Below are 16,450 nucleotides of genomic sequence, written 5' to 3' on the forward strand. Positions count from 1 at the left end.
TCCGCTGCCGTATTCTCTGACGTGCCCACCTACACACATCAATGGCAACCGGCTATGGGCACTCTTGATATAGAGGTCATATCAATAGTGCCCAATGGGTCACAGGAGGTGGTGTGAATGGAAGTCTTGCTACAGTACAACATATATATCACAGATGCAATAAAGATGGGAATGGTCACAAGAATGTTTTTGTAAAAAAGAAAATACTTCCATACTACCTATTAAATATACAGTAAAATAGTAACCAGGTGATTAAAAGTATACAAAATGAACAAGTGAAAAAAAACAACACAAGGTTACATTTACAAGACTCAGCAGCCAAGTTCTACAAGGACAATATAGCGGTGCTTGATTCTACTTTCAAAACTTGGCACCTCTCAACACAGTTTGCAGTTGACAGCTGAAACAGAACAACGAAATAAGTAGGAAAGTACATAATACGGAGCAAGGGAAGAGCAAGATTCTAACACAGGCGAATCAAATGCCTTGTGTTCACAGTTAAGAGTTCTGAATCCACAAAGATATACATATCGTTCCATCTAAACTAAGGTCTGCTGGTACCATCAAAAATGAATATCTCATGGCCAGAGGGTGATGGCGTCTACATTAGGTCAAGCAGCTCCACATTTAGAAGGCGGGCTGGATAGTGACCTCAGATGTTTAACCCACTGGGACGAAGTGTGACTACACATGGAAACACACTTCGACTTGTCGGTCTTTGAGCTATCTGGGTCTTGTTAGTGCATGTCACACAGTTTCTGGATACATCAATAGTAAAGTAAGGTCACTGGATCCCTTATGTAGCTCAAAGGTGCTTTTTTCAGGAACCAAGTCCTTTTAGACTGAGGGTAAGCCCATGCTCACACGCCGATTGGAGGCTAATGCTTACAATGAAAGGATAAGGTGAAGGAGGAGTGAGTGTAGGTATGAAATGTTCTTTATGGGAAGAATCACCGCTAAGCTGATTTGCAATTGTAGGCTGTTGGTTTTTGGGTGTACTTACACAATGCTCTCGTGCAAGGTAGAGATAGCTTACTGGTGTTCTACCACTACACCTCTTTTCTTTTTGACTTGCTGGGAACATACACACTGTCAAGAACAGCAGAAGCAGCATCACAGGTAATACGCCTTAGTAGGGCAAGATAATTCGCTCTAGCCTTTGGAAAAGCTAAAGCATATCGCTGCATGTTCAGGAACTGCAAAAGCAGGGATTTCACAGTTAGGAGTCAGTCTTTGGCAGAGGGATAGCAGCCCACTGAAAAACAGTGCTAATGCATTTTCAAAGTTCAGAATCACATCCAACTAGGTTAGGCAGAATGAACAAGTTACTTACCTTCGGTAACGATATATCTGTAAGAAACAGTAGTTAGTATTAGATTCCTTACCTTAGAATATCCCCAGGCGTCAGTCTGGATCCGGAAACTTTTGCGTAGCAGTACCCCTGCGTGTCGGTAGGCGTCGTCTGTAGGCGTCCCCTGCGGCTCCGCGTCGTCGGCGTCGTGCGCCGTGATGACGTCGCTGGAGTATATAGACGCCGCTTCCGCGCGCTGACGTCAGTTCTTTGCACACAGCGTTTCCGCGCCAGAACACGCAGAGCCATGTGAGAACTAACACTGGTGCCATGTGAAACTAGGGCCCTGAAAGGGATGTCCTTAACCCTAGGTATCAGTTCGCAGAACGGGGAGGACGGGTGGGGCGGTAAGGAATCTAATACTAACTACTGTTTCTTACAGATATATCGTTACCGAAGGTAAGTAACTTGTTCATCTGAAAGAAACAGGTTAGTATTAGATTCCTTACCTTAGAATAGATACCCCAGCAATACCAACCCCGGTGGTGGGTCTGCGAACCAATACAACCTACACCAGAAAGTCCTGGAGGACCGAACGGCCAAAGAAGCCATCCCTCCGGACTTGACTGTCCAGGCAGTAGTGCCTCGCAAAGGTGTGCAGCGAGGCCCACGTGGCCGCCTGGCAAATGTCCTGCAAAGGGACTCCCCGGCCCAGGGCAGTAGTAGCCGCCGTGGCCCGAGTGGAATGGGCCCTCAGCCCAACAGGAGGCTCCTTCCGAGCCAAAGAGTAGCATGCTTTGATGCACAGGACGACCCACCGAGAGATGGTTCGTTTCTGCACCGCCCTTCCCTTCTTCTCACCCACGTAGCCAACAAACAGTTGGTCATCCACCCGGAACTGGCGTGTGCGATCCATGTAAAACGAAAGCGCACGTTTTGGGTCCAGACGATGGAGCCGCTCTTCATCCTTTGAAGGATGCGGAGGCGGGAAGAAGGAGGGCAAGGTGATGGACTGCCCAATGTGAAAAGCAGAGACTACCTTGGGCAGGAAAGAAGGTCTAGTCCGAAGGACCACCTTATCAGGATGAACAGACAAGAAAGGAGGTTTAACAGAAAGAGCCTGGAGCTCGCTCACTCACTCTCCTGGCAGAGGTGATGGCTACCAGGAAGGCCGTCTTTAAAGTGAGAAGACGGAGAGGACAGGAATGAAGGGGCTCAAAGGGAGCGCACATCAGGAAAGTCAAGACCAGGTTCAAGTCCCACTGAGGCATCACGAACGGAGTTGGGGGATACATGTGCGTGATGCCCTTCAAGAATCGTAACACAATAGGGGACTTGAACAAAGATGGCTGATCAGGTAGCCTTAAGAAGGCGGAAAGGGCAGAAAGATAGCCCTTGATAGTGCCCAGAGCAGAGCCCTGCTGGGCAAGGGAAAGGAGGAAGAGGAGAACCTCAGACAGAGGGGCAGAAAGGGGATCCACAGCCTTTGCTGTGCACCATGCCACAAATCTGTTCCACCGGCAGGCGTATACCGACTTCGTGGAGGGATGCCTGGCTGCCAGAATTACATCACAGACTTCAGGAGGCAAGTCAAATGGCCTCAACTGCCGCCGCTCAATCTCCACGCATGGAGGTGGAGACTGGACAGGTTCGGGTGGAGGACCGTCCCCTGCTGCTGCGACAGAAGGTCCTCCTGAAGGGGCAGGCGGATCGAGGGACCGACTGTCATGCTGAGTAGCTCGGGATACCAGTATCTTCGAGCCCAGTCCGGAGCCACAAGGATAACTTGGGCCCGGTCGCGCCTGATCTTCTTCAGCACTCTGGGCAGAAGTGGTATAGGCGGAAAGGCGTACAACAGACCGCAACTCCACTCGCGCCGAAAGGCGTCGCCGAGCGAGTGCCGTCTTGGAAACTCCAACGCGCAGAACTGATGACATTGCGCGTTCTCTTCTGTGGCGAATAGATCTAACCAAGGCTCTCCCCATTGCTGAAAGAGGCCTCTCGCCACGTCCGAGTTCAGACGCCATTCGTGATCCACCGAGCACCGACGGCTGAGTTCGTCCGCCCTGGCGTTCAGAGAACCTGCCAGGTGTTGAACCGTCAGAGTCACGCCCTGACGTTCCAGCCATTGCCAGAGACGCAGAGCCTCCTGGCAAAGGGTCCACGACCCCACACCGCCCTGTTTGTTGCAGTACCACATGGCGGTGTGGTGTTGTCCGTGAACACCTGCACTACACTCCCGTTGACAAAGGGGAGGAATGCCTTCAGTGCAAGGCGAATCGCCCGCAGCTCCAACAGGTTGATATGGAGCAGGGACTCCGCCGGAGACCAGATGCCTCTGATCTCCGCCTCTCCCAAGTGGCCACCCCAGCCCTGGAGGGACGCGTCCGTCACAACCACGTGCTCCGGTTGGGGAAGGGAGAGGGATCTGCCTCTGACCCAATCGCGGTCCGTAAGCCACCACTGCAACTGTCTCGCAGTGCCCTCCGAGATCAGGACATGGTCGGATAGGTTGCCCTGATGCTGGGCCCACTGAAACTTCAGGTCCCACTGCAGAGCCCGCATCCGCCACCTGGCGTGATGCACCAGTAGGATGCAGGAGGCCATCAGCCCCAGAAGCCGCAGCGTCAACCTGACCGAAACCCGGGATAACGGCTGAAAGATGGGAATCAGAGCCTGAATATCCCGGACCCGCCGTTCCGGGGGATAAACCCGAAACTGCGCCGAGTCGAGAACCGCTCCGATGAAAAGGAGCTTTTGAGAGGGACACAGGTGTGATTTCGGCACATTGATGGAAAACCCCAGCTCGTGCAGGAGGTCTGCCGTCATCTGAAGGTGGCGGACGACTGTCTGGGGCGAGCCCGCCTTCAACAACCAGTCGTCGAGGTAGGGGAAGACTGAAACCCCTAACCGGCGCAGATGAGCTGCGACCACCGCCATCACTTTCGTGAACACCCGTGGGGCGCTGGTAAGGCCGAAGGGGAGCACGATAAACTGAAAGTGCTCGTGGCCTACCGTGAACCGCAGGTAACGCCGGTGGGCCGGCAGGACGGGGATGTGAAAATACGCATCCTGCAAGTCCAACGCTACCATCCAGTCTTGTGGGTCTAAAGCAGCCAAGACCTGAGCCAAAGTCAACATCTTGAACTTCTCCTTCCGGAGGAAGCCGTTGACGTTCCGTAGGTCCAAGATAGGACGCAGGCCTCCTTTGTCCTTCTTGGGCACCAGAAAGTAGTGGGAGTAGCAACCACACCCTACTTCTGGCCCAGGAACGCGCTCGATGGCCCCCTTGGCCAAGAGGGCCGTAACTTCCTCCTGCAGAAGTGTCAAGTGGTCCCCCGACACACGGTGGTTCTGCGGTGGCATGGCTGGAGGAGTGGACTCGAAGGGGAGGGCGTAGCCCCTTCGAACGAGCTGCAGCACCCACCTGTCCGACGTTATCGCGCGCCAGCGGGAGTGGTGATGGCGAACCCTGCCACCCACTGGCGTCACGTGAGCCCGAAAGCTCGGACTAGGAAGGCTTGGATGCAGCAGCGGGGGGAGGCGTGGACTGACCTCGCCGCTGGCCTCTACCGCCACCACGGCGGAAACCACGGCCGCCACCGCGCTGAGGAGCGTTCTGCGGCGCGTGGCTGGCAGCACGTGTGGGACCGCCCCTCCCTTGGCCACGTAAGGGGCGAAACGAACCCGTCTGCTGGCGCTGGGTCGAAAGACCCAAGGACTTGGCCGTGACCCTGGAGTCCTTGAAGCGCTCCAGCGCGTGGTCCGCTTTGTCACCAAACAGGAGACTGCCATCAAATGGCAGGTCCATGAGCGTATTTTGGACGTCTGGCGAGAAGTTGGCAGATCTCAGCCAAGCATGGCGACGAATCGCCACCGTCGTGGACATAGCCCGTCCCAGCGAGTCGGTCGTGTCCAGACCACAACGGATCGAGTACCGCGCCGCATCCCGGCCTTCAACGAAAGCCCGGGTGAGCTTGTCCCGCACTTCCTGGGGGCATTGCGGCAAACACTCCTCGACCGTATCCCACAGGGAGTGGGTGTAGCGGCCCAAGAGGCACGCGGTATTACAAGACCGCAGTCCAGCGCTCAAAGAGGAAAAGACCTTTTTACCAAATTGGTCATACCGCTTTGATTCCCGATCGGGCGGAGCCGACGGGAACGCGGACTGCGAAGTGGAGGCCTGGATCACCAGACTCTCCGGGGAGGGATGGGTGGATAGGAAGGCAGGGTCGTCCGAGCACGGACGGTGACGCCTGGCAACGTTCCGGTCAACCGGTGCACCGGAAGCGGGCCTGGACCAGGTGCCCAAAAGGACATCCGTCAGGGCCTCATTAAACGGCAGCAGAGGCTCCTGGGGGCATGACTGCGGTTTAAACACTTCGGTCAGAATGTTTGGCTTGACCTTCGCGACAGGGAGCTCAAGGCTCAAGGCCTTGGCAGCCCTCCTCAGGACCACCGAATAGGCAGCACCTGCCTCAGACGCCACAGGGGTCGGGGAGACAAACCCAGGGTTGGGCGACTCGTCCAGACCACTGGCATCACCCAGATCACCTACCCAGTCCACATCATACTGGCAGGCACGGGATAAAGGGTCCTCAGACCCCTCCCAACCCTCTCCATACTCGTCCTCATCGCCGTATTCTGGATCGACGATATAGACCTCGGGGTCAATGGGCCCCATCGGCGCCGGATCCGGCGTCGGACGACGCCGGTCCGACTCCGCGTCAGGAGTCAGAGGGGGAATGGGGGTGGCGCCGCGTGGCGTCGGCGCCGGGGACCCGACGCCGGCCGGAACCGACGGCGGAGTCGCTGCACCGCGCGGAGGCGGTACCACGGGGTGGCTCAAAGGAACCGACGCCGGAGAGGCCGGTAGACCAGCCGGCGACGAACCTGAGGGGCCCAGCGGCGCCGAGGCCGGAGCCACCGGCGGCGTCGAGGCAGGAGCACCCGAACCGCTCGGGCCCCCAGACGGGACCGACGGGCCCCAGGCGCCGTAGGCCCCGCCGTAGGAGACCTCGCCCTCATAGCGATGAGGAAGGCCTCGATCTCCTCACTCGACGCGCCTTCCCCAGGGACCGACGGGTATGGGTCAGACGGCGTCGGCAACCCACGCGGGGCCGCGGGGGTGGGGCCACCCGAGCCCCCGGCCGCATCACGCGGGCGTCGGGGGGAGTCGGGGGTACGATGACGACGCCCCGACCTCTTACGCTTACCTGACGAACCGGAGGAATGGTGGCGACTCCCGGAGCGCTCATGGCGGCTCCGCGATCGTTCCTTCGACCGCTCCCTCGACCTCCGACCGGACCGGGACCGCTCTCGACGCGGGGCCGACACACGGAGCTCGAGAAGCTTGCGGGACCGCTCCCGCCTAGCTTTACCAGTCAAGGCCCGACAGTCGACGCAGGACTCCACGTCGTGGTACGGGCCCAGACACCGGAGGCAGAGTCGATGGTGGTCGGTGACCGACATCAGGCGGTCGCACTCGTCGCAACCCTTGAAACCAGGCATCCTACCGGCACCGTAGAAGATTAAGTAATTAACAATAAACTTGGTCAAAAGACCGGAGTACTGCTCTTCGGATCTGCGCTAACTGGCGCGGAAAAAAGAAGAACTGACGTCAGCGCGCGGAGGCGGCGTCTATATACTCCAGCGACGTCATCACGGCGCACGACGCCGACGACGCGGAGCCGCAGGGGACGCCTGCAGACGACGCCTACCGACGCGCAGGGGTACTGCTACGCAAAAGTTTCCGGATCCAGACTGACGCCTGGGGATATTCTAAGGTAAGGAATCTAATACTAACCTGTTTCTTTCAGATTATGCTCCTCAGATGGATTTCGAAAACACGTAGATGTTGTAATGCTCGAAGAATGAACTAGAGACCTGGGTATCTACATGAAACCAGGCCAACACAATTTCCAGGAGTATGGTCTCATGGTAATCACTGCATATTCCACCTAGCCGGACCAGGAGACAAACGAAACAGAAAAAAAAAATAAGTGGTGTTGGGGCTGCTGTCTATTCCTCTGTCCTGCACTCCCTATTCCATACGGAAGAGGCTCACAATCAACTTGGAGAGACTCTGACAGGTGAACCATGGGTGATCAAACTTACCCCAAGTCCCAGGTCTAGATTTACATAGGGAGCACTCCTAAGTCTAGTAATGCTGTCAGCAGCCTAGTCCTGGATGAATGCAAAAAGAACAATTGATAGACGGAATGTAGAACAATGCAAACATTCAGCCCCAGTCACAAATATCTGGATTTAATCCATTGTTCTTTTGCTCACCAAGCTACCCCGGTTTAGACCTAGCAGTATGCAAATCAGTCTTGACACTGTTCCTTATGGGAACAGTCCAGCCCGGACTGCCAAGCCAGGTCCTCCCTGGACTGGAAACAAACATCCTGGGTCCGGTTTTTCAGGGTATAACCCCTCATCAACCAGGCTAGCTTGAATCCAGTGGCGCAGTGAGCACGGGCCCCATTTCTGGGCATACCCTTCATAATTAGGGCAACAAATGCAAAAGGAACAAATGATGTACGGAATTCTGAACAATGCAAACATTCACCCCCAGTCACAAAGATCTGAGTTTTATTTAATCCATTGTTCTTTTGCTCACCACGCCACCCCAGTTTAGACCCAACCATAGGCAAATCAGTCTTGACCCTGTTCCTTATGGGAACAGTTCAGCCCGAACTGTCAAGCCAGGTCCTCCTTTGACTGCAAACATGTATCCTAGGCCTGGTTGGGGGCATTACCCCAAATCAGCCAGGCTAGCTTGAATCCAGTAACGCAGTGAGCACGGGACCCACGTCTGGGCACACCCTTCACACTTAAGGCGACAAATGCAAAAGAAACAATTCATCCACGGAATGCTGAACAATGCAAACATTCACCCCCAGACACAAAGATCAGGGTTTAATCCATAATTCTTTCACCCACCACACCACCCTAGTTTAGACCCATGCATATGGAAATCAGTCTTGACCCTGTTGCTTACGGGAACAGTCCAGCCAAACTGCCTAGCCTGGTCCTCCTGGGAAAGGTTTCGGGGTACATCACCGTTCATCAGACAGGTTAGCTTGAATCCAGTGGCACAGTGAGCAAGGGACCCACGTCTGGGCATACCTGTCCCACTTAGGCCGAGAAGTGTAACTGCAACAAATGATAGACGGAATGCTGAATGATTCAAACATTCTCCCCCAGTCAAGAGATCTGGGTTAAATTCATCCTTCTTTTGCACACTAAGCCTCCTCAGTTTGGACCCAGCCATATGCAAATCATTCCTGACCCTGTGCTCCATGGGAACAGTCCAGAACGAACTGCCAAGTCAGGTCCTCCATAGACCGAAAATTAGCATCTTAGGATCGGTTTCGGGGTTTCACCCCTCATCAGCCAGGTTAGCTTGACTCCAATGGCGCAGTGAGCACTTTGTTCTGTTTGCATTTGTCACCCCGAGTGGGAGGGGTATGCCAAGATGTGGGTCCCGTGCTCTTTATGCCACTGGAGTCAAGCTAGCCTGGCTGATGAGGGGTAATGCCACAAAACCGTCCCAGGATACTTGTTTCCGGTCCAGGGAGGACCTGGCCTGGCAGTTCAGGCTGGACTGTTCCCATGGGGAACAGAGGCAAGACTGATTTGAATATGGCTGGGTTATAACTGGAATGGCACGGGGAGCCAAAAACAATGGATTTAGGCCCAGATCTCTGTACTGGGGTGAATGTTTGGCATTGATCAGGATTCTGTCCATCAATTGTTATTTTTGCATTAGTCCTGGACGAAGGCAGATGGAGGATGAGGAACTGGAAGGACCTTTAGATAAGCGGAGTGTCTGTCCAGTCAAAGTGCACACACGGTGACTCTAAGGTGCACCATCTGTGGAATAAGTTGGGAGTCCCATAAGATTAGCAGCACCACAGATTGTGCCTAAAGGGAAAGAAACTTGGGCTACCATTAGGAAAATAGAAGAATGTGGCAGTGCTGACCCATGTGCATAAATGTTCAGAGACATTTGTCTTTACAGTCCCCCACCCGCCTGAACAAATGAAACTAGATCAGAAAACATACTACTGACCGAGAGGGTCTTACTCATCTAATTGGACAAACTTCTGAAAAAGCCAATCTTAATTAATTGTTTTTTTATCTACACAGAATGTACCTCCCCTGATAGGGTTAATAAATATTACACAGAAACGCAAGCAGCTTGTCCTAGATGTGGGAAAGCAGAGGTAGATGTATGTTGTGTACATGTGACAGAATATGGCCCAGTTTAAGTGCTAATTGATGTTCTTGCGTTTTTGTTCACTTGTGATCCTTTGGTCTCAGCCTATGCGACAGCACTACGTTGTCACGTTTTTGGATGAAGTTCTGGTTGGGTTGTCATTCCTCTAATGGTCTTAAAAATGACAGTCAGAGTAATAACATCAACAAGTGCAATAACATGGCTTGGTTTATCCCTAATGGGGAGGTTGGCATCATAAGGGTCTGAGAAGTGGACTCAAACAAAATTGTTCAGCAGAACTAAAGGGGTGAAATGGCCCACTCTGCAAAATGTGGTTGTTAAGGCAATAGTGCTTAGTGAACATATGAACCAAAACCCATCGAAGCTTAGCCAGGACAGGCACTCCCCTTGACATTGCCGTTGTTGCAACCTTGGCTCTGGTGGATAGCAAAATGGGTCTGCTGAACTTCAGGGTTTTTTTTTTGGGCCAATGCATAGCATAGCTTTATACAGAGGACGATCCACCTTAACAGCATCCTCTTTTGCACCACTTTACCTTTTCCGGTCCCAGCAAAACTGACAAATAGCTGGTTGTCTACACTGTGGACCTTGTGAAATCAAATTTAGGGTCAAGCAGACGAAGTCTCTCCATTTGAGGGATGTGGCGGTGTGAAAAATGCTGGTAGGGTAATCACAGGTCTGTCATGAAAGGGTGATGCTATCTTTAGCAGGAAGATGGCCACAGTCCTCACCATCAATTTGTCGGGAACAAAATGATGTAGAGAGAATGCACAGACAGGGCTAGCGTTCCTGGCAGTGGCATGCAGGTCTAAGCAAGGTATGCCCTACTGTATGAAGATGCTCTGGCCCACATCAGGATGAAGATAGCATTTGTGGCCCGCCAGCCGATTTCGCATCAGCTTGTGTGCTCTGGCATTCATGGAAGCCGCCAGTCGGTTGGTCACCAGAAAGGTGTGCTGCTGATCCAATCCCCTCCAAAGGTGCAAGGCCTCTTTGTGCCTGTTGCAGTACTACATGGTGGTTCTGTTGTCTGTGAGTGCTTGCACCAGCCTTCTCTTGCCTGGTCGGCAGGAAGCCTTTCAACAGCAACCAGATTGAACAAAGCTCCAATAGATATAAAAAGGAGTGGGTGCTCCACCAGAGACCGAAGGCCTCCAATCTTCCCCTCTTCTAGACACCCCCAAGCGACTAGTAACAACATCGAAGCCTGGGTGGGGATAGGGGGTTGGCCTGCTACAAGTCAGGTTGGTGTCTGTCTACCACCACTAAATATCCTGAGCCATCTCCTGTGAGATCTGGATTCAGTAGGGCAGGTTGCCATTATACTGAAACCACTGTAGTGCCAAATGTGCCATCTAGCGCATGGGACAAGGAGGATGTGCATAAGGCTAGGAGCCCAAGAATCCTCAGAACCGCCTACACCAGAACCGTGGATTGAGCCCAAAACATTGGGATTATATACGGAATGTCCTGAACTCATTGTGGGTGGAAATGCACTGAAAATGACTGTTTCCATAATGATATCTATGAAGCAAATCCTCTGGGCAATTATCAGACGGGACTTGGTTTGGCTTATGAAAAGCACAGATATGAAAGACGTAAGACCGTCACCTGGAGGTGGTCTTTGACTGACTGTAGTGAGCATTACTTCAAAAGCTGGTCATCAATGTACAAGAAAACATTTAACATAAAACTGCAAAGATGGCTCCGATCCCCGCCATGACTTTTGTAAACACCCCAGAGTTAGAAAGAAAATGTGTGTCTTGTAGGTCAAAGGACACAATCCCATCTCCCAGATCCAGGTCAGAAAGAGCTGAGACCATAGTGAGCATCTTAGATTTGCATATCTGTTAAAATGCATTTAAGAGGCCTACGTCCTTTCGGACATCACGAAGTTCAGTAACATTCCTTGTTTCTTCACCTACAAGACCCTGTCAAAATCATTTGGTATTCCTGCAAAAAGATAGTGCTATGGCACACAGACGGTTGGGTGAAAATGTGTGGGATGTGGGGGCAAGGGAGATAATGTGAGAGGCAGGAAGTAACATCTTTGAAGAACTTGTAGCACCAACTGAGGTGATATAATACTTCTCCAACTGCTTAGAAAATATTTAATCCTGCTGGCTGTGCATGCCCCTCGGAGGGAAAATCAAAATACCTTGGTGGCAGTTGTGGCAGGTGAGGAGGAATATGAGGCTAGTTGTCCTTAGTATCCTCTGGGCCAGTGAAAAATCTAATCTGGTTCAATTGCTCTACAGATATGCGATGGCTGAAATTGGTGATGAAATAGTCCTTAAAACTACCCTCTGAATATCCAGCAGTATAAAACTGACAGGCCGTTGAAAGTAAGCTTGGAGGGCAGGCTCTAGTCTAAAGTCTTTAAAAAGCTCTAAAGAAAGTCATCCTTTTCTCTGAAGAGCCAGAAACCATCAAATGACATGCCCATGAGGCATGCTTTCTCTTCTCCGGAAAAACCTGTGGCCCGTATAAGGCATGAAGCCTGATTATGACATTGGCTCCCAAGTCATGGCCTACACTGTCCTCTGAATAAAGGCTGGCAACGAAGACATATTTTGTGCTGTCTGTCCATCCTGAGTTCTTTGGGCAAAGGTGTTCATGAATTTATCATGGATGGCCAGCAAGCTCTCACTCGTCCCAATGGGGGGGTGTATATTGACCTAAGCGACAAATAGCATTTAAGGACTGAAGGGCCAAGCTGGAAGAGGAGTATATTTTTTTTATCAACCGAGTCAATGCACTCTGACTCGTTATTTGGTGGAGCAAAAGGGAATACATTAGGGTAGATTTTGCTCAAAGAAATTTGAATCACTAAGCTTTTAGGGGTCAGGTAGGGAGTATGAAAGCCTGGGTCTTCAGGGGCTGACCTATGCCACCTAGCTTTTTGGCAGCGTACTGGGGAAGCCAAATGCAGCTTTACCCATGATGCCATTAGGAGTCTATTAAAGCCTCCTTAAAAAAATTGTGAGGGCTTTGATGTAGTAGGCCTAGCCTACCAAACCTCTACCAATACCTTTGTCTCAATGGTAGAGAGCTGTAGGTCTAGTACTTGTGCCAATATATGGACAACCACTGTGAATGAACTGGAACAAGGCATTAGGGCCGGATCCAGAACAGGCACTGCTGGATTCAGGGTCAGCACCAGAATGATGGGGAACGTCGTGGCCAGAAGGGCTACGGTGAAAGCATGGGCAAATACTAGTAAAGAGCAAGAAGAAACCCAAATGGGTCCATCAGTGTTAGAGTAAGTTCTGTCGGCAGAAGTACAACTGGGAACCTTTTTTTGCTCCATGGGATCCAAAAGTGATACAAAGGGGGGCCGGCATTCCTGAAAATCTGCAGCACGGCCTCTAATTGATGTAGGGTTGACGACAGCGAGCAGGAAACTCTAGTGCTCCGGACCCGCCTTAGAATCGATTCGGAGTCAGGTCTTTGGAGTGTCAACGGCATGTGGCTTCTGCCCTGTGCAGGAGTGGCAAGATGGAGACAAGTCCAGTTTGGCTTTCTTGTGGTTAGACTTACCTAAGGATTTGTAGTGAGAAAATCCTTATTTGTGTGTGTGTATATGTTCACTGAAAAATAAATGGTTAGAGTTATGTTATAGAAAGGTCTGGTAAAAATATCCTAAAATAATCCTAAAATATATGCTAAAAAAAGCCTTAGAAATTGACTGAAAGGTGAAAATTTCTGTTTAAAATATACTTTTAAACAAAAAAAAACCCAATGAAATTCATCATTTATAGTTTACTGATTTAACTGTGACCTATGCTTGCCATGCACTGCTTACTATCTCAGGTATTACATCACTCATGACATGTTCAATCCCATCAATGATAGCATAATTTAATGAGTGTGACAGTTTGCTATACGCTTCTGACACAAAGTAATTTAGTGAGTTACATCTAGAGCAAATTTGCTATAGATTCTGCACTGCTAATGACTGCATGCATTTGCAAGGTGCTTGGCCACTTTATAAGACTTGTGCGTGTGGAGGGTGTGGGCTCTCTGTGAAGAACTGTCCACAGGAAAAAGGCTGTGGGTAGTAGTAGTTTCACCAGCTAAATGGGTGTGAAAGTCTGTAGGTAGTGGGCTCTCTGTGAAAATGTGTGGATGATGTGATGGCTTTGGGTAGTAGGGGCTGTGCAACTGAATTCGACTTGGGTGGTGTCTGGAGGGAGTGGAAAATCCATTAAAACTTGTGCACATGGCAAAGGATTGCCTAGTAGGGGTTTAGCCACCTAACAGGGCTAGTATGTTTAGAGGGACTGGGCTTTAGTGTATTTGTTTTAAATAAACACATATGTTTATGACATTTGCACTTTACATGATTCTGCACTTTTTAGCATTTGTTTACATATTTCAAAGGATGTACTGGCTTGTATGGTAAACTGAACATCAGTATGGTGGATGATGTCATCAGCGACGTCGTCAATGCCACAGAGAATGTCATGAGCAATGTGTGAGGTCATAAGCAGTTCATGGAGGGGGCATAAGTTATAGTTAACTCAGAAAACTATAATTGGTTAATTTCAGTGTTTTTGTATTATATTTTTAACTGACATTTTCAGTCGACTACAATGTCACAATAACCTTTGCTTTTTAAAGTGAAGTAGTAAGGTGTTTTTAAAGTAAGATATTATTACTAAACCAAACTATAGATCACTTTAGCCTTTGTTTTTTTCAGTTAATTTCTAGGGTTTTTTAACACACACTATGATCTTATTAACTAACTATAACATCACTGGCCTACTGCTGACAAGCATTGCACCCAAACCACCTCCTACAAGGTCCATTCCCCCCGCCCCTTGTACACACAAGGGAATGAGAGAGCTTATCATAATGTAAATGGGTGTCATTTTAAATAATGCAGATCTACTGGATTTGTGAAGGAGGTAGCCACATCACATTCATAAAAAACAAACTATTGGCTTTGTTGAGAGGTGACTATATTAATATACAAAGCAAGCCTATTCGTTCTGTCAGGGGGTCACAACATTATTATATGAAGATGTACCTACTGGTTGTGTCAAGGGGTAGCTACATTAACATACAAAGCAAGCCTAGTGGCTTTTCCAACAATATTAAACACTGTTAGAATCTCTTTTAGACTCTTCAGGCCAATGCAGCCAACATAGCAACTACAATGATGAGAAAAAAGCTCCAGCTATAGGAATGCTTACAAACACCAAAAACCTTTCCTGTGGGTCACGCTGTATGCATGCAGCCTAGGAAAAATAGGGTTACGTTTAATTATTGATTTGCGGGGGGCTTCTGCACTCTTTGGGGTACCCACAAACTTTTTATTTCTGCTCCAGCAGGCAGGAGCAATCCGGTGTCACCTTCCCATGTGTGTGTGGGCAGGGAAATAAACTAAAAGTATTTCTGTTTCCAGTAGGATGGAGTCCCCTGGGACACCATACTTGCAACAGGCCCCACGGTATGGGGTCCCAGGGATATTATATGGCTTTGGGACACATATGTATATACACATATATATATATACACATATATGTACATATACACATACATATACATACACAGCAAAAAATAATTTCTATCCACATGTGCTAGGGGGTCAGGATATCCCTACCCTGCGCCTTTATGTCTTTTTTCCCAAACATTTTTCGGACAAAGGGCCAGGTCCCTCAGTCCTGGAATTGCTACCTAAACATTTCTTTATTTTAATGTTACAGCCAGCCATTCCGATGGCAGGGTCTGAAAAAGCCTCCTAGCCAATCAGAAGGCTTACATTTTTTAATTTCAGCCCAATGTTCCAGATATCTACAAATTCTGATATCCAATGTCTCAACCACTACTAAACAGTTTACAACAGATCACAAAAAGCAGGCTTTCTGGGTAAAGATCTAGCTTTCTGCCAAATCTGGTGTCATTCTATTTACCCGCTTTGGCTGTAGCGCTGTTAAAAGATTTCAATGGAAATTGCATTTTGGGAGTCCCTGTCCCCCGCCCCATTGGATGGATAATTCTGAAGGTGCCGTTATTCGCGAAACAAACAAATTATAGTAACTAGGACCTAACTAAAATTACACAGTTGTGAACCTCTCTCTCACTCTCTCAGGATTTATGTTTTTAGCGTATTATCCAATATGAAAATGAAACATACACAAACATGCATGTCAGTAAATAATATGGAAGATAAAGGATTTATTATTATACTTCATATTTCTCTGAAATTTGAAAACACACATTTCTGAAGTAATTTGCTAAACATCCTTTACCTGGGCATCTGCAAGCTGGACCGCAGGAAACCCCTGGTTGCCCTCTTCTATGCAAGCAATATCATCTTCACTGGTGCTATGTTGAGATTGTGTTCCATCCAGAGTGTTCTGTTCACTAGACAATACCGTATTGAAGTCTGAAGCAGAAGGTATTGTAGAAAGGTTTTGTCCTGTATATACAAATAAAAAAGTATTACATTATATTTTTTAAGCTAGACTAAAGCTAAACTGCAACTAAATAGGTCTCCTTTACTAAAAAAAAAAAAAAAAAAAAAAAAAAAATCTTATAAGCAATGTATTTCCCATAATACTTGAAAAGTGAAACTGCATCTGACAAACCAGAATTTGAAGATGGGTGGATGGTAAAATGTAGGTAACATCACCGCCAAGGAGTAATGAAATCAGGAATAAATATTTTCTCTGAACATTATGTCAGACAATGTGCCAAGAGCAATAAAAAGAAAAATACAGTGATATAAATTCACAAAACATAATCAAATAAATGTAAGAATGAAAAACGTACTTCCCAATGACCAGTGAAATGGAAAGAATTCGGACACTGTTTAGCAGGTTTATTTGACCCCCCAAATGCACAAGGAATCATCATGAAGAGGAGGGGAGACAGCAGCAAATCAAATGCTGCACAGAGGGCAAACA

The 16,450-nt window shown here is 49.2% G+C and overlaps 1 protein-coding gene across 15 annotated transcripts in view; it reads right to left on the minus strand.

Moving 5' to 3' along the window:
• BLTP1 (bridge-like lipid transfer protein family member 1) overlaps nucleotides 1-16,450 on the minus strand; it is a 2,102,388-nt gene that overhangs the window by 1,215,932 nt on the left and 870,006 nt on the right. For all 15 annotated transcript variants that reach the window (XM_078676841.1, XM_078676840.1, XM_078676839.1 and 12 more), the window contains one exon: nucleotides 15,794-15,963. In XM_078676841.1, coding sequence (XP_078532967.1) covers nucleotides 15,794-15,963 — 170 coding nt within the window. The remainder of the gene's footprint in view (nucleotides 1-15,793; nucleotides 15,964-16,450) is intronic.

This window comes from Lissotriton helveticus, chromosome 2_1 (genome assembly GCF_964261635.1).
Source record: "Lissotriton helveticus chromosome 2_1, aLisHel1.1, whole genome shotgun sequence".
In the NCBI taxonomy this organism is placed as follows: domain Eukaryota; kingdom Metazoa; phylum Chordata; class Amphibia; order Caudata; family Salamandridae; genus Lissotriton; species Lissotriton helveticus.